The sequence below is a fragment of the Terrapene carolina genome, unplaced genomic scaffold (genome assembly GCF_002925995.2).
Source record: "Terrapene carolina triunguis isolate 2854851 unplaced genomic scaffold, T_m_triunguis-2.0 Scaffold30, whole genome shotgun sequence".
Taxonomy (NCBI): Eukaryota; Metazoa; Chordata; order Testudines; family Emydidae; genus Terrapene; species Terrapene triunguis.
Genome location: NW_020664381.1, coordinates 9,236,945 through 9,263,411, shown reverse-complemented (window position 1 = coordinate 9,263,411; position 26,467 = coordinate 9,236,945). Strand labels below are relative to the sequence as shown.

The window sequence follows — 26,467 nt, the reverse complement described above, 5'->3', positions numbered from 1 at the left end:
CAATGTCACTTGAATTTATTTTCCTTTATGAAGTTGGTTTTCACCTCACTAAATAAAATCCCTTATATACAAAGTCAAACAGCAAACAGTACAATACTCTAATAAATTTAATTGTTTTGAGTAAGATCTAGGTTACATTATGGTACAATTACCAAACAGATTAAAAAAACCCACATTTTTATATTGAGTCAAGTTATTAAAAAAAAAAAAAAAAATCGAGACATCAAGATGTCCACATGCCTGACTGAATAATCAAGTGATCTTATCACTATAACCACCATCCTCTCTCAAGCCACACCTTCCCTACAGTTTGTTATCCCCCCACTTGTCACACTGGACTAGATTTTCACAAGTGAACGCTGATTTTGAATGTCCACTTAGAGGCACCTTAAAGCAGCCTCATTTTCAGAGGGTGTGTGCTCAGCACTTTCTGAAAATCAGGTCTCTTCAAGTTATCTCAATTTTTGAGTTTCCAAGTGGGGGCCTCCAAAAAAAATCACTAATCACTTTTAAATATCTTGGCCACCATGTCCACTATGAGATTTTTCAGGGTAAGGTCCACGTCCTTCTACTTCTGTAACGCACTCAGCAAATTTCTGGACACTATACTAAATAATGTTATCCTTTTATATCATTCATGCCAAGCTCTTCTTTGTAAACTCCCACAACCAAATTTAAAAGATGGTTTGCTGCAATATAAGTATTTTATTTTATTATAATCAATCTGAAAATTAGAGCAGATTTTTGAGTGCATATGTGATAAAATGACCCATACTGGTAAGAAACAAGTAAGGGGTATGTGAAAGACATTCTTAACATACCCGTAGAAAACTAAATTGCCTTTACAATCTGCATGTATTCACATGTACTTAAAAAATAAATAAATAATCAAGTAAACCAACTTTGGTATGTACAAATCTAATATGTTTTCAAATCTCTTCTTCTATAATGTAAATATTTATTAAGATTTAACACTTAAGAGATCATGTACCACAGGCAGTTACTAAAGCTTTTGCATACAACAGAGCTAGGTCAAGACAATATATATAAAATTATCATTTTTGTAGACAAAAATAATATACCAATTGTTCAGATTTTTTAAAATTTATTTTCAGGAAAATAGCATTCTTTCAATGCATGTGTACAATTTCCTCCATGCACACAAAATTCGAGCTTAGAGCACAGATCATGCCATATGACCAAACACCTGGATGTCATAAAGCTAATTGCTAAATTAAAAGTCTTATTTGGATGAGTGTACATATTTGCTGGAACAGTCTAAACATTAGACTGAGTCAGTCAGTCCCAAACTTTATTCAAGATTTAGAATTAGATTAACAACATAGGGTCTTCATTTATGAGGAAACAGAAGACAAAATTAAAGTTTAAATGCTTGTTCTAGACCAAGCCAAATGTATAAAAAGGCCAGTACTGGCCATACATAAACAAGACAGAACTTTCAGTACACAGCTTGCTCTGAACTGTTTTAGTTTCCCATAAATTTTAAATAGATAACAAGGAAAGAAGCATAAACCTCCTAGTTTACTTTAAAAAAAACCAACAACCACCACCCTGTTTCTTAAACAAACTGAGCATAAATTGAAAAATATGCAAACAATAAAAAATGAACTTACCAAGAAGTGAAATAGGTTGGGTGACAGGTGGAGGTATGTTAGTAGGTGCTACAGGTGGTGGAACAGTCCCAAATATTTTGGAACCATCACTAGTTTCAGCATTCCCTCTCGATCCAGAAACCACAGTTGGAATGGGATTTCCAATAGATAAGTCTTTTGTAGTGTCTTCATTTATGCCAGCCACAGTAGCTGAGGAACAATTACATTAATATATGAAAAGTTAGATGTAATTTTTCCTGCATACATCTAATTCCTTCTCTCTATAGTCCCCTTAATCAATGTACACACACACACTTACAATTTGGGATGCTTATTCCTGGAGTGTGAGGAACAGATACTGGAGGGGTTATAGGAGGTGGCGGTCCAGGAGGAAGAAAACCTATATGAACAAACACAAAAATTGACAAATTTTAACACTGTGTACTTTTAGATCATGTTTTAGTGCAGACACTTTTAATGGTTATAAGTTTAAATCAAAGTATATTCTCTGGAAGTACTTAATATACCTGGGGGCAAATGCATTGGATTGAATCCAGGTCGCAAAAATGGAGGTGGTGGTGGGCCAAACCCAGGAGGAGGGATCCCTAAAGGAGCCGTGAAAGTAGGCGGCTGAAGTGCACCAACTACAGGTGGACCTGATGGATGTGGTGGAACCGATGGATGTGGTGGAACCTACAGAGGAGGAAGGAAGAGTTAGCCTCAAAACCACATGCATTTGGTGAGAAATAGTCTGCTGTGCTTACTTTGTTAGACAAGACAAAGTAACAAATTTACTGTCAAAACTGAAACTGATCACAGATGGCTGTGATTTTACTCAAACACTGGAGAACACACAGAACACCATCACATTAAACTGCAGTTCTGCTCTGAAAAGTGACTAGATAAAAATGGCACCTTATAAATACGGATACGATTTGGTCACGGATTCCGTCGCATCTGAGTAGGTATTTTTTTACTCCTAATAGCACTGGAGACCCATGATAACTCTTGATTTAACTGAACTGTATTCCTTAGAACATAAGAACCACCATACTGGGTCAGACCAATGGTCTATCTACTACAGCATCCTGTCTTCCGACAGTGACCAATGCCAGGTGCTTCAGAGAGAATGAATGAAACAGGGCAATTGGACAAGAAGGGAAGACCCAGCTCAACTCTCAGATCCTAAGCTGAGTTTGCATGAGCTATCAGAGATGATGTCTTTTTGCCATAAAATAAGCAAATTTGATATGGAGATTGATAGGAACATACAACCCAATCCCACCATTCTCATAACAACTTTTTTTAAAATATAATTTTGTTTTTCAGAGCGGACTTGAATTTATTTTCATTTAAGTGTAGACTCTGCCTGAAATATGACTCAACATAATATTTCCTATTTTAAAATGTTATAAAGTTAATTTTAATTTACATTTCCTTCCTGCTGTGTGTATTGTTTTGGTTATATTTCTTAGATACAGTCGTTAGTCAGTTTTCATAAAGGTGTTATGAGAGTTTTCTGTATTTCCTGCTAGTGTACATGGACATTTTCACTGGAATTTTTCGTGTAAATCAACATCTCATTCATTACATCTGGTTAATGTATTTTATCTGAAAATTAAAATAAAAGGACTTCTGATGTTTACATATGATAGAGGTTTGTCCTCTTTGTTGAGTTTTAATTTAATGCATTAATTTCATTATTAAAACTAGATCCCAAACATAAGCGAAACAAAACTTTCTCAGTATATTACACCAAGTAATAAGGGGAGAGCATTTTCTTTTCCCAATTCCCAATAGTAATAGCCATGATACTACTAAAACATACTGAAGATTTAAGTTTTAAAAAGGCTGCCTCATTAATTGAGAGACCTAAAAAGATCTCTAATGGGTCATTTGGAAGACTACATGCAGTTACTGACCAATGGTGGATTTTTGGGTGGTATCTACTTTCTAGAAAGCAGGGGTGGCTCTAGCTTTTTTGCCGCCCCAAGCACGGCAGTCAGGCCGCCTTCGGCGGCGCGCCTGCGGGAGGTCCGCCGGTCCCGCGCCTTTGGCGTACCCGCCGCCGAATTGCTGCCGAAGCCGCAGGACCGGCGGACCTCCCGCAGGCATGCTGCCGAAGGTGGCCTGACTGCCGCCCTCGGAGCGAACGCCAGGCCGCCCCCCAGCAGCTTGCCACCCCAGGCACGCACTTGCTGCGCTGGTCCCTGGAGCTGCCGCTGCTAGAAAGGAATGGAAAAAGGCAAAGAATCTGCTTCAAAGTACTGATTGTAGCCCTAGTCCTTTTTAAATATGTTTGATACTCAGACAAGAAAGTTTAGACTCCATTGATTTAGAAAAAATTTTCAACTAAGGTAAGTTGTCCATTGCATAACAATGAGTTTCCAAATACCACTATTATTAACTAGTGGACACTAACTACTAAAACAGTTTGTACTTTAAAACTTGACAAAAGAACATTTGAATCACAGAACCATAGGGTTAGAAGAGACCGCAAGGGTCATCTAGTCCAGTGGTTTTCAAACTGCGGGTCATGACCTAGTACTGGGTCACGGAATGCAAGGCACTGTGTCGCAGCGGCTCTGGTCAGACCTGCAGACCAGGCTATTAAAAAGTCCTGTCGGCGGTGCTGCCCAGCTAAGGCAGGCTAGTCCCTACCTGTTCTGACATCTTGCTGTGCCTCGGAAGCAGCCAGCAGCAGGTTCAGCTCCTAGGTAGGGAGGCTCTGCACGTTGCCCCTGCCCTGAGCACCGGCTCCGCACTCTGGAGCTGGGGGGCAGGGAGGGGCGGTGCCTGCAGGCGAGAGCAGCACACCTCTGCCTAGGAGCCAGACCTGCTGCTGTCCACTTCCGGGGCAAAGCACAGCACAGTCCGCTGTGCCAGGAGAGGCAGGAAGCATGCCTTAGCATCCCCATTGCACCACAGCCAACTGAGGTAAGCCCACGTCCCAATCCCCTGCCCCAGCCCTGAGCACCCCCCAAACCCGGACCCCCTCCTGCACCCCAAACCCCTCATCCCCAGCCCCACCCCAGAGCCTGCACCCCCAGCCCAGAGCCCTCTCCCAAACCCCTTATCCCCAGCTCCGTTGGGTCACGGGCATCAATAATTTTCTTCAACTGGGTCGCCAGAAAAAAAAGTTTGAAAACCACTGATCTAGTCTAACCCCCTGCCAAGATGCAGGATTTGTTGTAGGTCTAAACTGATGGCTATCCAGCCCCTTTTTGAAAACCTCCAGCGAAAGAGATTCCATGACTTCCCTAGGGCAGTTTGTTCCGTTGACATATTGTTCTTACAGTTAGGAAGCTTTTTCTGAGATTTAATCTAAATCTGCCATGTTGTAGTTTGAACCTATTGTCTCTTGTCCTGCCCTCTGTGGCAAGAGAGAACAATTTTTCTCCATCTTTCACATGGCAGCCTTTAAAGTATTTGAAGACTGCTGTAAGGAGCAGGATTTTATAATTGTACTATGAGAATTAATTTATGACTTGATTTCATCCTGCCCAGCCACTCTTTTTGAATAGCAGAAAGGAATGACAGACCAGAACAATCCAGGATAAGTTATAATGTCTACTATGGTTTCCTATATGTATTACAAATTAGGCACTCTAGTTAAATATATATTTCTTTGTTTTAAGGTTTTAGTAAGTAAGAGACAGGATCTTGTATTGTATCTATGTTAAGGAGATTAGAGGAATGTTGAGGGACTGAAGCCCCAATGTGAATTGTTTTAGTTATAAGATTTAGCAAGGCTTGATTTACAATGTATTCTGCTGAATATAAAATACTGCTGTCTGTATACCTTTGAAGGTTTCTGTAAGAGATTGTTTGTGTGAATGAGGAATGCATGCCTCAGGAAAAGTTAAGGTGTGGATGCCATCACAAATGTCCAGATGATCAAGAAAAAGTGAGAGACTTGGAAAGACCAGGAAACAATCAGAAAACATCCATTGTATCCGATGCTAAACATGTTAGCAGCATTGATGACCTCAAGAAGTGAGGCAGGCACCCCCGAAGGCGAGACAACAAATAGGAGATAACGATGGGAAGCTCGACAATAACCATCAAATGATAACAGCAGAAAACCCCAAGATTACCACCACTTAAGGACAGGATGACATTGCAAAAATGCATGGACTCAAATGGAAATTTACAACTATAAAGCTGGGGTGTTTTGCCATGGAACTATGGGTTCAGTCCTGCAAAGCCGCGGAGCATCGGATCGCGACCGATACAGCCCAGCTCCACACTCGTGCTCAATCTAACAGGCCATTAGATTGACTCGAGCTACAACAGACTGGTAACTATAAACATCAACTGGCAGGAGTGTGAGTGTGTGTGTAAAGCATATGCTAACTGTTGTATTTTCAATAAATGCGGCGTATTTGCCTTCTTCTCTATAAAAGATCCCATGTGCTTTGTATAGCATAACACTGCTATCATGTCTCCCCTTAATCTCCTCTTTTCCAAACTAAACATACCCAGTTCCTTCAGCCTTTGCTCATATGGCTTGCATTCCATCTCTTTGGTCATTTTTGTCACTTGCTTCTGGATCCTTTCCAGTTTCTCTACATCCTTTCTATACAGCGGTGACCAAAATTGGACACAGTACTCCAGATGAGGCCTAACTAGTGCCAAATAGAGTGGTACTATCTCCTCCTGTGACTTGCATGCTATGCCTCTGTTAATGCAACCCAAAATTGCATTAGCTGTTTTTGCAACAGCATCACATTTTTGACTCATGTTGAGGTTGTGATCTGTTCTTCCCTAAGTGTAGCACCTTACATTTGTCTTTGTTGAATTTTATTTTGTTATTTATAGCCCAGTTCTCCAATTTATCAAGACCCCTTTGAATTTTAGTTCTGCCTTCAAAGGGTTTGCAACCACCCCATCTTTGTCGCATCTGTAAATTTGATCAATATGCTTCTATATCCAGGTCATTAATAAAGATGCTAAATAACACCAGGCCCAGAAAAGATCCCTGTAGAACCCTACTTGAGACCTCCTTCCAATCTGGCATCATTCAATTAATGGTTACTCTTTGCAGTTGTTTAACCAATTATGTATCCATTTAATGGTAGGTCTACAGTGCCAGCATTTCTCCAGCTTACTCATGAGAGTGTTATTTGGGACTGTGTCAAAAGCCTTGAGGAACTCCAGATATATTATGTCCACCGCATTCTCCCTATCCACCAAATCAGTTACCATGTCGAAGATGAAAATCAAGCTGGTTTGGCATGATTTGTTCTTGGTAAATCCATGCTGGCTGCTAGTGATCACCCCTTCATCATCAAGGTATTTGCAAATGGAATGCTTTATTCATTGCTCTAATAGCTTCCCAGGTATCGAGCTCAGGCTGACTGGTCTATAGTTCCCCAGTTCTTCCTTTCCCCCCTTTTAAAAAGATGGGCACTACATTAGCCCTTCTCCAGTCTTCCGGGACATCTCCTGTCATCCATGAGTTTGCAAATATTATCGCCAGTGGCACCAAGATTTCTTCAGCTAATTCCTTCAGACCCTGGGGTGAATAGCATCAGGCCCTGCTGACTTGAATTCATTCAATTTAATCAGAAGATCTCTGCCATGTTCTTTACTTATCCCAATCTGCATCTCTTCCCTTTTATTGTCTATGATAACATGTGACTGGATGACTAGCAAAGTTATTGTGTGTGTGAAGACTGGAGCAAAGTAGGCATTGAACAGCTCTGCCTTCTTATCTGTTACCAGCACACCACCTTCACGGGCCCGCACCATCCCTGATTTTTCTTTTTTGTCTGATACATCTGTAGGACCCCTTCTTGTTGTCTGTAACATTTCCTGCCAGTTGTAACTTATTTCTTGACTTGGCTTTCCTGACTCTGTCCCTATGTGCTTGTGCTATTTATATGTATACATCCTTAGTGACATGCCCCTTCCTTTCATTTTCTGTATCCATCCTTTTTGGTTTTTAGATAGCTGAAAAGCTTCTTGTGCAGCCACATTGGTCTCTTGTGCTCTTATTTTTCCTCTGCATCAGAATAGCTTGATGTTGAGCCTCCAATACGGGGGTGGCCAAACTTACTGACCCTCCAAGCCGCATATGATAATCTTCAGAAGTTTGAGAGCTGGGTGTGCCTGTCGTGGCTTGGGGCTTCTGCCATGTGGGGAGGCGCCTTCTGGGGCTCCAGCTCAAGCCCCGGCAGACATGCCCTGCAGGGCGGAAGCCCCTAATCCCACCACCCTGTCACAGGGCAGAAGGCCCCTTGCTCCCCCCCACCAATGTCTGGTAGGTGAAGAATTGGGGGGTGGGGGGAGCCTCCGCAAGCAGCACTTTAACTGTAAAAGAGCTACATGTGGCTTGCGAGCCATGGTTTGGCCACCCTTGCTCTAGTATTACATCTTTAAGGAACTGCCAGCCCTCTTCAACTTCTTTTCTTCCTAACTGGTCTCTCCATGGGACCTTGCCTACTATTTCTCTGAGTTGGTTGAAATCTGCCTTTTTGAAGCCCAGTGTCCTTGTTTTTCTCTTCTCATGTCCTCCTTTCCATTAGATCTTGAATTCTATCAGATCATTATCACTTCTTCCTAAGTTTCCAACCACCTTTGCATTCATTACTAATTCATCCCTGTTGGTCTAAACCAGATCCAAAATGGATGACCCTCTAGTTGTTTCCTCAACTTTCTGATTCAGAAAGTTGTCCCCTATACATGCTAAGAACTTTCAGGACATATCATGTTTTTCTGTTAGTCTTCCAACAGATACAAGGGAAGTTAAAATCCCCCATTAATACTAGCTCATGTTGTTAGCTAATCTCATTACCTGCTTGAAGAATGCCTCATCCACTTTCTCCTCTTGATTTGGTGGTCCATAATACCTCCCACCGTAACATCACTACTATTCTTTTCACTTTTTATCCTCACCCAGATACTCTGAGTAGGACTGCTGCTCATTTCCTCTTGGCCCTTGGAGCAAGTGTATACATTCTTGATGTACAGTTCAACACCACCTCCTTTTTTCCCATACTTATCCTTCTGGAACAAGCTATATCCCCCAATGCTGGTACTCCAATCATGGGAGTTGTTCCACCAAGTCCCTGTGATGCCAATTAAGTCATAATTTTCTTCACATACCATGACTTCAGTTCATCCTGCTTGTTTCCCATACTCCTTGCATTGATATACAGGCATCACAAGATACTTCACAGACTGCCCTATTTTTCTTCTTGCCCCTCTAATGCAGTTGTCATTTCTGATCTCTTTTCCAGAATTTAGCCCCTTCCCCTTGTCTTCATTACTTGAGCCTAGATGCGCATTGGCCAGATTTTTGAGATCTAGTTTAAAGCTCTCCCTATAAGATTAGCCAGACAATGACCAAAGATGCTCTTCCCAGTATTTGATAGATGGAGCTCATCCCAGCACAGTAATCCTCTTTCCTGAAACATCAGCTCATTGTCGGAGAAACCAAAGCTCTCTTGCTGACACCATTTGTGTAGCCACGCATTTACTTCCATGTTTCGATGGTGCCTGCCTGGGCCTTTTCCTTTGACAGGGAGGATGGACGAGAACACCACTTGCCCTCCAAACTCTTTTATCCTTCTTCCCAGAGACAAGTAGTCTGCAGTGATCTGCTCAAGGTCATTTTTGGCGGTATCACTGATGCGGATAAATGGGAAGGTGTAGCAGTCCGAGGCCTTGATGTGTCTCGGCAGACTCTGTCACATCCTGAATTCAGGTTCCAGGCAAGCAGCACACTTCTCGGGATTCCCAGTCCAGATGGCTGATGAATGTCTCCATTCCCCCTAGGAGGGAGTCCCTGACCACCACCACCTTTCTCCTCCACTTGGATAGTAGTGGAACCCCTATTCCTAGGACAATGTATCTCATGCCTTCCAGTCAACAGGGGTCTCCTTCTGATCCATTCCCTCAGATTACTCAAAGGCATTCTCAACAGCGGTACCTGTACCGAGAGCTTGAAAATGGTTGCTTACCTCTGTGTTGGAGGTATACCAGTTCCCCTCCTCCTTTTGGAGGTCTCACACTGCCAATTTTCTTCACTGCTCTTCAGTCCCCCCTGCACTGCCTTCTCTGATTCTTCAGAATGCTGTGCCTACAGAACCAAATCCTGACTTTTATTCCGGAAGTCTTCATTTTCTCTGATGCAAAGCAGGATCGCTACTTGGGCCTCCAGTCCTTTAACCTTTTCTTCCAGTAAGGAGACTGGCTTGCACTTCATACAGTTGAAGTCGCTTCTATCCTCCAGGAGAAAACCAAACATATCCTGCGCAGGTCACAATAGTTGATACCTTACTACCCATATTTTCTTCCTTGTAATGTATCAAGAGCCTCTTCAGACCATGTTTTTATTGTTTCCGGAAGCCTGAAAGGCAAAAACTCTGTGCTCTCTCCCTAGGAGAGCTCCAAGGCAAACTCCTTGTGTTTGCTTCTTCTCGGTTCATTGCTCCCTAGGTTCACGACTGGCTGCCTTTTTATAAGCTGTATTGCTTTAGCGCACAGAGAGAGGAGATCTCATTCCTACTTGTAGGTTGCATGACACAGATTGACTTGTCCCTGATGAGAGGCAGGAACTCCTGACTGCCCTGAGTTCCAATAGGTTGATGTGAAGACTGGTTTCTTGAAGTGACCATTTGCCTTGGAGCTCTCCCTCCCAACAGGGATGCATCCACTGTTACAGTGACTGTCAGGATCACTAACAGGGATGGCTTCCCAGCAAGGGAAGCACACTTTGAACCCTGGTGAGCCTGGCATGCCCTTCCAAGGAAAGGAAATCTCTCCAGAGGGAGGACAGAGGAACAAAACGAATCCTTTCAATTACTAAACTAAAAAACTAAACTAAATAATCAGGGAGAAAAAAACAGCCAAAGCACGCTCAAGGTGGACATACTAAAGCTCCATCTCAGGCCAAGGCAGTTGAGAAGGAAGTATGGTTGGTTCACCTAGGCAGCCCTCTATAGCCTTGGGGTGGGGCATGAGGTTGTGTAGGGTGCATGCACGGGCTGAATTGACACAGCTAATGAAAGTCTCGGATTGAAGGCACATGCAGTGCATGCACACCTGAAGCAGAGCACCCATAGGGACACTCCTCAAAGAAGCAGCATTACTGCACCATAACAATAGATTTTTCTAAACTTTTAGTGAAGTACTCAAAGGCTAACTCAGTGAAGTATTGAAAACACTAATTTTTGTTCAAATTCTACTGGGTGAGGTTTTTATCTGTATTCAGTTTCTTAGACAGACTTGCGTGTTCTATTTTATTTTGCTTGGTAATTCACTTTGTTCTGTCTGCTATTACTTGGAACCACTTAAATCCTACTTTCTGTATTTAATAAAATCACTTTTTACTTATTAATTAACCCAGAATATGTATTAATACCTGGGGGGGGAGGGGGCAAACAGCTGTGCATATCTCTCTATCAGTGTTATAGAGGGGAAACAATTTGAGTTTACCCTGCATAAGCTTTATACAGGGTAAAATGGATTTATTTGAGTTTAGACCCCATTGGGAGTTGGGCATCTGAGTGTTAAAGACAGGAACACTTCTGTAGGCTGCTTTCAGTTAGGTCTGCAGCTTTGGGGCACATAATTCAGACCCTGGGTTGGTTTTGGAGCAGACGGATGTGTCTGGCTCAACAAGACAGAGTGCTGGAGTCCTGAGCTGACAGGGAAAGCAGGGGCAGTAGTAGTCTTGGCACATCAGTTGGCAGTTCCCAAGGGGGTTTCCGTGATCCAACCCGTCACATATACCTCATCTCCATCTTCTGTGATTTTTAAAGTTCTTTTGTAACTATCATTGAGACTTAGTTCAGCAGCTAGGATCAGACCAGTTGCTTTTTGCTAAGGTGTGCTCAGCTGGGAAGTGAGACTAGGCTGAAGTTGCACTGCTTTTTTTTTTTTTGTAAAAAAAGATTCAAGCAGTTGGTATCAGGTAGAAGCTGGATGTGGGAAAAGAAGATTATATGTGAGAGACACTGCCAGGGTTACCAGTTATTAGACAGGCATACCAGAATAAAAAAAGGCTAAACACTACCTCAGATACTCTGTGACTTCTGTTTCCCCCATCCTTCCATCTCTACGATTAATTCATGAACTGACAAGTTGAACTGTGATTTAAATATGTTTCTAGTTGCAGCTATCCAGCAGCAAATGGAGAGAAACGAATAAACAATCTCACCTGTGGAGGAGGTACTGTTATAGGTGCCGGTATGGGAACAGGAATTGGAACAGGCAATGCTTTAGGGATAGGTGACACTGGTTCATTATGTGTAGTTTCTGCACCTCCATTTTGAGCTACTTCATTTTCAGATTTCTTAGAAATTCCTTTCCACTCTACAGGAAATAAACAGAAGCCAGTTCAGTTGAAAGAGTATGAATATTTAGTCACTATCGACTGCTGCTAAGTAAAGCCAATGTGAAGATTAGCCATGCTCCAAAAAGCACTCTCTCTCCACCCCACCCCACCCGTTTTGAAAAGCACATTGCAGCCACATGAATGCTGGGATAGCTGCCCATAATGCACCGCTCCCAACACAGTTGCAAATGTTGCAAGTGTGGCCACACCACTGCGCTGGCAGCTGTCAGTGTGGACAGACTGCAGCGCTTTTCCCTACTCAGCTGTACGAAGACAGGTTTACCTCACAGCGCTGTACAGCTGCAAGTGTAGCTAAGGCCTTAGAAACCAGCAGAGAAAAAAGCAAGATGGATGAGGCAAAAAAATACCTGGAGAAACAGTCCAGATATTAAACACAAAAAAGAATAAAACAGCAAGAGAAAAGACAAGAGATTTTAGAATGCCATTTTTGATGATGGAACACAAGTGTTGATTTGCTATCAACAGAAATGCTGCACTGAGATGAGACTGAAATAGTGGCTGAGATGATGCAAAATGCCTGAAATCACTTAGGGTACTGTAAGTAAAAAAATTTGAGTAAACCAAATGTGAAGTCTATCCCAGATTATCTCTGAATAAGCTTTCACATATTATCGCTCATTTTAATGTATTCTTGGCTTTTTTGCTTATTAAAGCATTTATTTGGGAGAAAAATGACCCAGAGCTAGCTAAAAATTGGATAGAACAATGAAGAATGTTGAAATAACACTGATCGGCCACTGAAGTTTCTCACACACATCAATGGCTAAACTGTTAAAACCAACAATAGTCTAGTGTTCCATATCACCAGTTCACAAAAACAGACACAATAACTTCCAACTTTAAAATAAGTTTTGGTCACATGGTTGTTTTATGCACTTCTTAAAACACAACAGTTAGTAATGAAAGCTATCATTAGCACTTGTGTTGAGCCAGAACTTGGTAATTCCCATTAAGCAGTTTACCACGATATCTATCACTATTTTCTTATTATAAACTTAACAAAACTTGCATTTTCAGTACACGTGTACACATACAGAAGTCTATGCGTATAGTTTAGGTCAAGACAAATACAATATTTCTATACAATCAATATTAACATGTTTGTAAATAACAGATTTCTATTGAAACAAACCATTCACAGCTCTAGTTAAATCAACCCAAAATAATTCATTTGAAGATGATTTAAAAAAATCAGTGTATTTTACCTGGGCTAAGAGTTTCATTGTCCAACATTCCTCCTTCACAAAAACTTTCAAGGTCTTCAGGCTTCACTTTGTCCCACGGTACGTAGGTAACACCTAATTCTACATCCCAATACTGCTTATAGTCTGGTTTAATTCCTTTATTTAAAGCCCAGGGAATCTTAAGGGGGGAAAAAAAAAAAAAAGGTCAGAGCCGAACTGCATTTTAACTTTTTTGTTCAGTACTCAGAAAATATGCACTTAAAATTAAACAGCATTCAGCATCACAACATAGGTCAGGAAGCAACAGAAGGATACTGTGTCCAACCGGAGCTGCAGGAGAAATTAAGGCAATTATAAATACTGGAATTTAATCAGATTGTCTGGGCTAATTCTTCTATATATTTTGTAAAAGATGCTATAAGATTTTGATTTATTTTAAAGGATCCCAAATGGTCAGCACTTCATTTTGGTGTCATTCAAGAAGACAGCACCGAACTCTCTAAAACGATATTGGGTCACTGATTTAATATTGATTCAGAAGAAAGAATGCCACTACTGAATCAGCTTCACTTTATTTAGTACTCTGTTTTCTTTGAGGGTTTCTCCAAAATGATTACAAGACAAAGGGAATTTAAGACAGGCACCTTTTGGCAGCTTAAGAGAAACCCTTGTTAGTGACCTGGAAGAGAAGAAAGGATCCAAATTCCATCAATTTCCATATACCAAATTCTCACCAATAACCAAACTAAGTAGGGCATTCACCTAAGTTACTGAACATCATGCTATATATAAAATATTAAATTTAAAGATTACGGTAAGTTTTAAAACTGTTTGAATCTATTATAAAAGTTTTCAAAGTAGTACCTTTATAGATTTCTGATTGACTTTGAAGTTGCCTCGGCTCAGTTTTTGTAGGGCACGGTAAGCATCCTGTCTGTGAACCATTACAATATAGGCACATCCTCTAGGCGGTATCATCTGTTACAACATGTACAGAAACAACATTATTTAAGCTGCTACACTTGGTAAAACAAAAGGTAACCAATGTATTATTAAACAGAAGTACGCTGAAACAACAGTCTTGCATGTCAGGAAGACCTCTGGATGAGTTAGAGGGCATAAACAGATCTAATACTTATTATTAGTTTAAAAGGATATCTACTATCAAGACAGACATTAATATTTATCAATCTAAAATTCCTGTTTAAAGAGAATGTAGCCTGGTAAACAAGGAGGCAAGTGCTTATGCCACAATGTAGATATTCCATGTGAGGGAACATGCTGATGAAAAGTACTCCATCCTGAATATGGCTGAGAATAGCATATACATAAGTTAACTCCAAGATCATGGCATTTTTAATGGTTGCAGGAGACTTTTTTCTCCAATACATAAGCACTCTGTTTTTGTTTTTCTAAAAACTACAAATTGCCACCTACACCTCTGTTTTCAGTTTTCTCTTCAAATGGTTGTAATCGTTTTAAGAATAGTCATTTTTTAAAATCTAATTTTACAAAGCTACCTCTAATTTGTTTTGAGGAATTAGAGGTAGCAGAGAGAAACTACAGCCAAATTACGGATTTTTGTTTTTTATTTTTTTTTAAGTTTCACTGCTAGTAGGACCATAAGCTATATCAAAATAACAAAAAAAAATTAAGAGAGACTGCTGTAAGCTTAAAGGAAGGGGAAGAAAAGTGTACTAGCAGAATATTACATAAACAAGGTTCTGCAATCAAGGGGTCTCCACACAATCAAAGCAAGCTCCTCATCCACCATCTTTCACTTGGGTCTCCTAAGACAAAGCATGGTGCTCATGAAATTGGGGTTCTCTTCTGGGTTAACCCCAAGAATAATGGTGCTTTTAAAAGCAAGTGTCTTGTAGCAACCGCTTCATATTTTCCACAAATCTAATAGTGGCAATAGTTCAAAAAAGATGATGGTATAGAGAAAAAGGTAAGTGTTGATCTTGGGAATGAACACTAAAACAAAAAGTTGTTTTAAATAAATGAGTTGTTTATAAATAAAAGGCCTCTTTATAACAAAGGCCTATCATGACCTTTGCTTGTATTTCACTATTTATACTCACATTTATAGATTCAATCGGGCCAAACTCCTCTAAAAGACTTCCAACATCCTGCTGAGTTGTTCTTTTGTCTAGTTGTCCTACCCAGAGTGTAGTACTACAAACTAGAAGAAAAATAAAGTCTGACACTTAGGACTTTACTATTAGCACTTTTAAATTTTACTTTTGCAATATAAAGGCTTGCGTTAAAATGGCCATTAAAGATAAATTGAAGCTTTTTTTTTGGTTAAAGAAAAATGTTTATAATTCAAGTATTTATAATATTACAAAATAAATATCTTTTAAAACAAAAATATTTGAAAGTTATTTCCTTTTTTCTTACCTGCCAGGAGCTGAATTCAGGGTTCTGTTTAGCCGTGACTACATACAACCATTGTTAGAATATATACACAGATTTCAAAATTATAAATAAATGCTTAATTGACTTGGAATTTTAAAGAGTCATGAATTTTAAAATTCGTGATAGAAAGGGGAAAAACTTTTTTTACTCCTGTGTCAGGGCAGACCTGTGGATTTTCCAACAAATTATGGTGAATAAACCCCAACAAGGCAAATACTGACTCCCAATGTTTCACACTTCAATTGCAGGCCAGGGTGACAGATTCTAGATAGGTGACAATGCATATATGAAAGATCTTGCTAGCAAGGTGGTATCTGGCAGGCACAAGATAAAAGGCCTCCCTTCCAGCAGATAGGATAAATCAATCAGAATGGATGACAGATCCCTCCTCTTAAATGGTTCCCTTCTCTGGTTAGTGTGTTTAAATTTATTACTTTTAACTTTGTTCTTTAGGTTGAAAATGGAACAGAAGTAGTTCAAAATACAGGCTTCTACAACCACCACTCCAAAAGTAAGTATGGCAGAATTTGACTCATGGCATCTATCCTTTTCCACTACCCTGCAAGCAGGTATAGAATGACTAACCCTAGACACCCTGGATCTCCCAGTGGCAACTGACATGACAAAGAAATTGGGGGAGAAACTGGAAAAGCAGCACCTAAACACCTGAGGCATTTGGTAGGTCTTTTCACCTCTAATAAAAACATTTGAAAGTGCGCTGCCCAGATGTCTGGCTAGTCAAGAAGTCCCTCATTAACAGGCAAAGTAACCCTGCTTCAGCCTTTACCCACAGATATCAAAGAGGATAGGTCTTCTCCTGGACCGACACTAAATTCAAGGTCTTTTATTTTGTCTACTGACTCCAGGAACTACTTCATATCCCCAGGGAAAATGTAGAAAAAGCCTCCATATTTTTTTAATCTAGAAATGTAGACAACACAAGGTTCAGTATCAGCTCCCACATCCTCCACGCCAAAGTCCTTCCGATTCAGACAGATCTACAGTGCTGAACAGTAGAGAAGAGGAACCAGGCTGCTCAACTCGTCAAGGCAGACAGTGTGAGAATTGCAGATTTCTTGGGAGAAGCCAAAGAACAAGACTGGGTGCAGACTTGGCTTCCCTCTTTACACAGCCTGAGGAATCCCAAGGTATAGAGGTATTCAAATAAGGCTACACTATCAAAGTATAATAGGACCCACAAAAGGGAGATGGCATGAATTCACTCAAACAGCTTTGGAATAGGAGGAGAGACGAATCCCACTATGGTTTGGGATTGTTTCTTCCCAGGATGCATCCAAGCAAACCTCAAAGCCCAACCCAGATGGCACCAAGCTTAACCCAGGCAATCCTTAGCACTGAGACCGACATGGAGGAGACTCATCCCTTTGTCTGGCCTTTTAGATGGCCCTTGTAGAGGAAGAGGCAACAACCCTGGCACAAGAGAGTTCCCATGATCTTTAGGAGACCCAGTCTTCATCTGAGGAATTGGCAACATCAGGAGATGCAACTGCAGTTTGAGGACATTTCCCCCCCTCAGATCCAGGTCTTTGTTTTTGTTTTTTTTCCTCACCTCAAAGTTCCTCTTATATTTGATGGTAGAGATCAGAGGGAACCCAAGGTCATCTGACAGCCCAGGTCTAACTGCACCAACAGATGAGACAGTGGCACAGCACCATTGTCAAAAGGGAATAGCAACCTAGTCAAATCTAGGACCACCATCAGCACTAAGAAGTCAGCACCTCGTGGTGCTGACACATTAGAATTTCAAATAGCATGGATGACTTTCCAGCACTGAGAGCAATCTGACACCAGCACTTACTGAAAGTGCATTGTCTGAGGCTTCACATCAGTCAAAGATTTCAAGGCCAGACGAGAACCATCATGATCATCTAGTCTGACCTCCTGTGTAACACAGGCCATAGAACTTCCCTAAAATAATTCCTAGAGCATCTCTTAGAAAAACATCCAATCTTGATTTTGGCATGTTTCTGTAAGAGTTATTTCATTCAGACTAAGGCAGCAACAGTTAAAGCAGCAGTCCCTCATTCCCCCCCCCAGAGTCTGTCATATTGACCACACAACATGCAATGAGGTCAAGTGTGGCAGGCATCATTAGATTGCAAAATACTTGGGTCTTCTGAGAATGCTCAAAAGTGATTTTTCACTCATTTATAATTCATCCACAAATCTCTCAAACCTATCAAAGGCATTGTGCCTAGTTAAGGGTTTTAGAAGCCAAATTCTATGTTTGAAATTTCAACTGTTTTAGGTGTAAAATTTGTCTGGAATTGTAGCAATTTCTTCAGCCTCACAGAACTCAAACTGCTAAAAGAAATTTCCTCACCTTTTCACAAAAGTCACCTGTTTACAGAGAAAATCCTGAGCACCTGAGAAATGATGTTATAATAAGAACCATTTTGCACTAAAGCTTCCTTTCCTTTGAAAGTAAAATGAGCGAAGGAGAGCACTCACCACTAACAGTTTCTGATTTGATTTGAGGAAGGCCTTTTGATCTGCGTTCTCTCTCTTTTTCTCGTTCACGCCTTTCCTGCGACCGAGATCTAGGAGAGTGTCGGCGCCTATCCCGGGATCGGGAACGAGAGCGACGATGACGTGACCTTCGAGATCGAGATCCAGACCTTGATCGTCTCCTTTTTGGAGATCTAATTTTAAATAAAAATATTAACATACAATGCTTTGTCTAAACACACAGTATAAATATCTATTTGACTCATCGGGAGTGAAAGTTCAACAATTGCATTTTTAAAAACTTTGAAATCAAGCATTAGAGTGTGTATACACTAGACATTTATACTTAACAGTACATAGTGTATCCCAAATAAGTATTTATACCAACAGTAAACTTAAGCAACTAAACATACTTTATCTATACTACAAATTTATTGTAATTTATTATTCTTTCAACTTCTGATATCCTCTATCACTTTTATTTTACTCTTGTATTATGGCACTAACTCCAATATCTATTACATCACAGAATGTACTTGCAGCTATAAGTGAGGAAAACTTTTCTTACAAGATGACAACTAAAAAATTAATAGAAATGTCAGTGAAAAATACGGTTACCTACCTTTCGTAACTGTTGTTCTTTGAGATGTGTTGCTCATGTCCATTCTAAGCAGGTGTGTGCGCGCTGCGTGCACAGTCGTCAGAAGGTTTTTCCCCTAGTGGTATTTATCAGGTCAGTCCAGGAACCCCCTGGATGTCAAGGCCTTGAGCTCAGATACCCTCCTGGCTGAAGTTATCGTGACCAGGAATGCCACCTTCCATGAAAGGTAGAAGAGCAAGCATGTTGCTATGGCCTCAAAGGGGGACCCCATTAACCTGGAGAGTACCATGCTGGTATTGGATGGTGAACTTGAGAGTATAACCTCTCTAGTCCCTGAAGAAGCAGCCCACCATCAGGCTAGTGAACACCAATCAACCGTCAACTCCTGGATGGAGCGCAGAGCTCGCCGTCAGTTGAACCTTTAAGGATGAAACCGCTAGACCTAGCTGCTTCAAATGCAAGATGAGGGGTATTGATGCTTTCATCAGATGTACCCTTCTGCATCGCCGAAATCAAAAATCTCTTCCACTTGACCACGTATGTAACTCTAGTGGATGGTTTCCTGCTGCCGAGGAGGACCTCTCTTACAGGCTCTGAGCATGTCAACTCCATGGGGTTTAGCTATGAAGCTTCCATGCCGTGAGGTGGAGAGAGACGAGGTTGGGATGCTGGATGCATCTGTGGTCCTGGGTGATTAGGTTCGGCACCAAAGGCAAGGCGATCGGAGTGGCTACCAACAGTTCCAGGAGCGTGGTATACCTGTGTTGACAGGGCTAGGCTGGAGCTATCAGTATGATAGACACTCTTTCCCTTCTGACCTTGAGCAGGACCTTGTGAATGAGCGAGAAGGGTGGGAACGCATAGACCACATGGTCCTTCCAGGGAAGGAGAAATGCGTCCGTGATAGAGTCAGGGCTGTGGTTCAGGAAGGAGCAAAACTGCTGACACTTTCTGTTGAGTCTTGTCATGAACAGATCTACCTGGGGAACCCTCACTGTTGGAAGATGCTGTTCACGGTGTCCGGGTGAATGGACCACTTGTGGTTGTGGAAGGACCTGCTGAGATGGTCCTCCAGCTCATTCTAGGATCCTGGAAGTAAGATGCCACTAGGTGTATTGAGTGGGCTATGCAGAAGTCCCACAGCTTGCGGGCTTCCTGGTATAGGGGAGAGGAGCGTGCTCCACCTTGTCTGTTTATATAAAACATCACTGTTGTATTGTCCATCATGACTGATATGCATCTGCCTTCCAGATGGGATTGGAAAGTCTGGCAGACTAGGCAAACCGCTCTCTGCTCCCTGACATTGATGAGAAGTAAGAGCTCTGCTTAGGACCAGAAGCCTTGAGTCCTGAGGGCCCCTAGATGTTCTCCCCACCCCAACGCTGACGTGTCCGTGAAGGGCACCCCTGTGCATGCCACTTGAGGATTGAGCCAGCATAGGAGGGACTCTATAACCAGAGGTGGGAGCGAAACTATCTTGTCCAGATTGTCTCTGTTTGGTTGGTACACTATCACCAGCCAAGCCTAGAGAGGCCTGAGGCGCAGTCTTGCATGCTGAACTACATATGTGCAGGCGGCCATGTGACCTAGCAGCTTCAAGCAGCTCTGCGCCATCGTGGTGTGAAAATGCTCGAAGTCCTCTATGATGGAGCAAATGGCTTGGAAGCGAGGCTCCAGTAGGAATACCCTTGCGTGAGTGGAGTCCAGGATTGCTCCTATAAACTCTCTCCTCTGGGTAGGGGATAGGGTTGACTTCAGCACGTTCAGCAATAGACCCTGTCTGTCAAAGGTTGACCATGTCAGGTTTACATACGCCTCTACCTGCACCCTGGAGTGGCCCCTGACAAGCCAGTTGTCGAGGTACGGGAACACCTGCCGTCTCCTCAGGAAAGCAGTGACAACTGCCATGCACTTGGTAAACACACGAGGGGCTGCTGACAGGCCGAAGGGGAGGACTGTAAGATGAGTGCAGTTCACTACGAACCTGAGGAACCTCCCATGGGACAGGACCGTCAATATATGAAAGTATGCGTCCTTCAAGTCGAGGGCAGCATACAAGTTCCCCCGGATCCAGGGAGGGAATGATGACGGCAAAGATACCATGAGAAACTTCAGAAACCTGTTGAGGTTTTGCCGGTCGAGAATGGGTCTGAGACCCCCTTTGGCTTTCCATCGGGAGTAGAATTCCTTTCCCCTTAGCTCCTGAGGAACCTCCTCTACTGCTCCTGCACTTAGGAGCATTTGCACCTCCTGTGTAAGAAGTTGCTCGTGAGAGCAGTCCCTGAAGAGGGACGGGGAAGGGGGATGGAAGGGAGGGGAGGAACAGAATTGGAGAGAATATCCCAATTCTACTGTGCACTGCATCCAGCAGTCTGAAGTTATCTGGGTCCACGCACAATAGATGTGGGATAGATGGTTCAAGAAACAGGGAGAAGGATCCAGGATGTGGTCTGGTGCATCGCCCGGGTGCACCCTCAAAAGGCATGCTTGGAACTGGAGGGCTGCCTCGCCGAACCCTGGCCTTGGTTGGGTGGGGACTGGGGAGGCCTACGTCTATTGTTCCTGCCCTGCTTCCTGGAGTAGTCCTGCCTAGGCTGCGTAGGATAACAACACGCGGGAGGCTGGGGCTTAGAGTGCTTTCTCTGTGTGGCTGGTGCACACAGCCCCAAGGACTTCAGTGTTGCCCATGAATCCTTCAGGTTATGGAGTTTGGAGTCCATCTGCTCTGAAAACAACCCCAAGTCTTCAAAGGGCAGGTCCTGTATTGTTTGTTGGGCCTCTGGAGGGAGGCCTGACACCTGCAGCCATGAATTCCTCTTCATGGAGATAGCGGAGAACATTGTTCGCGTGGCCAAGTCTGCTGCATCCAGGGCAGCCTTCAACGGGGTCCTTGCCACTGCCAGAGCCAGTTGGGGACGAAGGGCTCCCTCCATGAGGAGATGTTTAAGTATGAAGTCCCTCTCTTTTTTAGTGCTAGGACGAAATCCCTTGCAAATCCCACACCAATTTGTCTGATGGGATTCCCCAGGCACTTCAAACAGGACTTGTGGGGATCGCCCTTTGGCGTAGGTTTATGGCAGGTCCCGCATGGCTTGAATTCTTGGGATTGAGGCATGCTTCGATCCCTGGGAAGGGGGAAACAAACTGGGGTGGGGGGAAACAAACTGGGGTGGGAAACCCCCCCCCAAACAGAAACTAACTAAGCTAACCACTACTAAAACACTAATTCTACTCTATTTATAAATGCAATAATAGAAACCACTAGGGGAATGCAAGAGAAGAGACACGCAGCTCCAATGATCGTCATGGGTGGTAAGAAGGAATTGAAGTGGCGGTCGGCAGGGCCCTATATGCAGCGCCATGAAGGTGCAACTCCAAGGGGCACCGACCCAACAGGTACCATTAGCGGAAAAACCTTCCAATGACTGTACACACGGCATGCGCACACCTACTTGGAATCGACATGAACAAGCACTTTACACTATTATTTAAAGCTAAGCAAACCAAGGCCTGACAGGTATTTCAAGGTAATCCTCCAAAAAAAAACCAAGTAAAGTGCTGCAAAGGAGTGGCCCTGGTAATTTAGTAGGCAGATTTGCCACATAAATACTGGTGGCTTTTAGCCACCGTGGAACCAGTATCCCAGGATTCTGTTAGGATATGCTGTCTGTCTTTCTGATAGGCAAAACCTACAGCCCACAAAATCATTCAAGAGCCTATGGATCTTTTTGCAAATATAGTGTTGTGAACTCTAGAATCCTGGTACAAATTAAATAATGACATTCTGTCTATTTAAGATTTCTCCAGTAACTGCAAAGGGAGAAGTTATTCTTCACTTCTACCAGAAGAGGAGAAATGTGATGTTGATGGCTCTGAAGGACTGTCTCAGTCCACTCAAGTAGTAACTGCATTTCAGAGATATAAGAGTGATTCCTATGTATCTACTGCAGCTACTTATTTGGCCCCCCATTATTGTAGTATCCAAGCACTTCACAATCTTTAAATGTACTTATCAACACAACACATGCTGTAAAGTAAGGAGGTCATTTTACCCATGGAAAAGTGAGGCATAAAGATACTAAGGACTTGTCTACACCAGGAAACGTACTAACATAGTTATACCATATATCCTTTGTGCATACTCTTATTCCTGAATAAGTGTCCACATAGGGATTTATCCTGCTATCTCTATACTGGTAAAATTATACCCGTAAATTTCCCAGTTTAGACAAGCCCTTAGTGGCTTGCTCAAGGTCATGCAGGAAGAGCAGGGAATTGAATCCAGGATCACCAAGTCCCTGGCTACCACACTAACCATAGGGCTATCCTTCCTCAACACACAGACACTTAGTAAAGCACTTTGAATCCTTTTGATGAGAGAGATATATAAACTTTAGCATATCAATCATACATATATTACCAGTGCTAGAAAAAATTACATTAACTTACCTTGATGCCGATCTAGATCTTGATTTTCTGTTATCAGAAACATGTCGTTTAACTTCCTGAACACAGGGCTGTTCCACCTCCATATCCTAAAATACCCCACAAGTTAAACTACTGTAATTACTGCAAGTATTAATTTTATTCCAGTTTGTGACTAGACTCAATTAGTCTACCAAACAAGTTATATGAAATTAAATTCATAGTTAGATATCTAGAATCAAAACCATGATATGATTTTGTCCAAAACACAGATTTTACTGTTTTATTCACCAGTGCAAAAAATAATAAGCACAATACATTTGTAATAAATACTATTACTATGTCAACATTTTAAAAATAACATATAAAACTTATCTTCAATTTTTAAATTGTTGATTTTTCTCCACACATAGTTAATTTCAGCATGTTATGTTATTAGGTATAATAAATGTTTCTATAGTAAGAATGGGGTATGAATAACTAATGACAGTCAAGCTAAAAAAACCTTTGTTGATTTTTTTTAAAACCTACTGTTGTTACAAGTAATGTCCAAAGTCGCCTACTCTGTGTCTCAACAATGTGTTCCACAACAGTATGCCCTAATAAATAGTAAAAGGTATTTGCTCTAACTGCCAATTCAAATTCTCCACTTATAACTTTTTGTTTGAACATTTTCTTTTAATTGAGCACCAAAAGATTAAATCACTGGCAAAACAAGGTGTGCACGAAGGGACATGCCCTCACTCTTGTGGGAGGAGACTAACGAGCTCTTCCGGGCCTGTTCAGCACAAATGAGGCACACCTGCAAGGCTTGTCCTGCCTGGAAGGGTGAGCTTAAAAAAAGAGAAAACCTGCCACAGGAAGAGGCAGTGAACAGGAGGACTGTTCCACCTCAGAGACTGCTGACAGCAGAGACAGGCCAGCTGAAAGGGAGACAGTGAAACTGCCCCCTTACAAAGCAGCACACCCCCCCAAAACGAGGACCTGGAGGTAGCCCCCATTGAAAGACAACAAACCTGCTGACAGACTAAGCCCAGAATCTGAAGCTGAATCCAGAAAGACTGCCTGATATCCAGGCTACTTTTGCCTTTGTTTTCACACAGATTCTCCTCTCTCATAAGGGAAAGAGAGGGGAGAGGACCTTTCTTTTGTCTGTTTTACTCAGAGAACTCCTCGTGTGCTACTAACTGGGGGAAGGACAAACAACTGGAAGTGGGGTCTGGAGGGAGCCCCTACCCCCCAGTCTGCAACAAGGAAACTCTGCTCTGAAATGTCTTATGAGACCCAATGTGGGGCTCCCCTTCCTGCAGACTTTAAGCAAAGTCTACAGGAGGAAGTTATACAAGGTGGATTATGGGGATTATATATGATATAATGGAATGATAGGAGAGTAGGGGGAGTCTCATCCATATTTTAAGAACTTGAGGTTTAAATGCTTAACAGTTTCTCCTCCCTCTCCATTCAAAAGCAGGGAGCATGATTCCATCCCGCTCTTTCCCATGCCTCCCAATTTTCCACCATCCTCTCCATATTCCTTTTCTCAGACTTTTTCTACTATCAGGTCTCTGGTCAGAGATCCCTACAGGGAGGGCAAGGTGTCATTTCCATGAATTGGGAGATTAAATGTTATCAAGCAACCACAGGCCCAGTCTCTCATTTTTCAAGGGTAAAAAAATATATAATTATGTTCATCTAGTCTGGCCAATTGAATGACGTCACCTGCCTTTCTCAGAGCTACAGGAGCAGCAAAGGTCCAACTTATTGATGCCTGAAGCAAATAAATTGATCAGCAGAGTCCCCAACTCTTGGAAGACTGAATCATTCTGCAGCTCAGTTTTCTCTCCCCTGAACACTCAGCCTGAAACCTTAGTTTTGTCAGAATATATGAAGCTGAAACTAGTTAACTCAAAATGTGTTCCACAACAATAGAGGGGGTAGATCTCACCCTAAATCACAGAGGAAGCAGTTGTGAAGAGCCATGTGTCTCATGGCTTTCCCAACTGCCTACAATCCCAGATAATGGATGCTCCTCTTGAATTCTCATGGGAACTATTTTTCTTCCCATTTGCACTTGATCAGGCAGGCAACCCTAGTAAACCACACGGTAAGAATTTTACACAGAAGTTTTCCTCACTCATGTTGCTAGATTTGTTCCATTTTCTCAGGGACTGAAAAACTTCAGTGAGGAAGGTGATCTCTGAAGAGAGACCGGGCACTGATCTTATCGACAGAAGAAATGCCTGGAAAAACCTACTGTAAAGGACGGTCCACTCAGCTGTAGGTGAGCAATAAATCATCAATTCCAGATGAATGGCTTGCCAAATAGTTGCAGCAGGGTGTTTGAGTAGTCTCTGAACCAACTGTTCAATTTGTCACTGTATTTTTATTATTTTACATGATTGTAGCACCTAGGAGCCCCAGTCCTGGCATTGTACTAGGCATTGTAAAAACAATGAACAAAAAGACAGACCCTGCTCCAAAGAGTTTACAATCTAAGTCTGCAGGAAGAATGACCCTTTCAAAGTGTGTGCAGAACCTGAACCTCAGGTGTGTTAAGTCCCACAAAAATGATAAGGAGCATTTGTCCCAGATGATCACAAAACTGTGTTGAAGAAATGGACCATTCTCCAGGAGTTCTGAATCACCTTCTGTCTGCTACAAAACCTGAGGTGGTTGTCATCCAAAGGACTGAAATGTATATACCCTCTTCTTTGAGGAAGGTAAATACGGCCACTAAAATCTTGGGAACAAACATGGAGCTGACAAAAAAAGCCAAGGGTGGGGGAGAGGGAAGAAATACTGAAAATTGTGATGATCTCAATAATCACAGGTACTAGAAACATGATAGATTAATGAAAACAAGCAAATACAGGATTATTTTTATATCTACACAACATAAACAACTCCTTTGCTGGATGTCCTGAACGAAGAAAAAGGGTCACCATCCACAAGCATGCATCTTACTGCCAGAATTTACAATTTACAGGAAACAGGACCAGGATTGGGACGGACCCACATCATTATTTTTGGGAACCAAGGCAAATCTTAAATATCAAACTGCCTCTTCAGAGGTTGGGGCAGGTGAAATTGCATACAGGGACAGTTGGTGATGAACCAAGTCCTAAAGAGCTTCCCATTTGCTTGGGCTGAAGGGAAGCAAATTAGGGACATGAAATTTGGTTAGAGGGGATAAAAATGTGGTAGTCACATTGCACAATGTCCAAAACACACTGGTGTCCCAAGTGGATTTAGCCCAAACTGACGGAAGAAACCTTCTCAAGCTAGCCCTGATAGGGAGGCAAAGTCGGAATCAATACTCTGACTGCTCAGTGGCTCCTAAGAAGTACACTCTCTTTCTCTCTCTAGCAGAAAGAAAGGATTGTTTCTA

General features: G+C 42.1%; 1 protein-coding gene across 1 annotated transcript in view; it reads right to left on the bottom strand.

The window, feature by feature from the left end:
• LOC112109124 (SR-related and CTD-associated factor 4) overlaps positions 1-26,467 on the bottom strand; it is a 73,999-nt gene that overhangs the window by 8,785 nt on the left and 38,747 nt on the right. The window contains exons 11-19 of the mRNA XM_024203519.2: positions 23,104-23,189; positions 18,057-18,247; positions 15,248-15,348; positions 14,028-14,141; positions 13,185-13,341; positions 11,782-11,936; positions 2,141-2,306; positions 1,933-2,013; positions 1,635-1,823 (exon numbers count right to left, since the gene is read on the bottom strand). Of these exons, the coding sequence (XP_024059287.2) occupies positions 1,635-1,823; positions 1,933-2,013; positions 2,141-2,306; positions 11,782-11,936; positions 13,185-13,341; positions 14,028-14,141; positions 15,248-15,348; positions 18,057-18,247; positions 23,104-23,189 (1,240 nt within the window). The remainder of the gene's footprint in view (positions 1-1,634; positions 1,824-1,932; positions 2,014-2,140; positions 2,307-11,781; positions 11,937-13,184; positions 13,342-14,027; positions 14,142-15,247; positions 15,349-18,056; positions 18,248-23,103; positions 23,190-26,467) is intronic.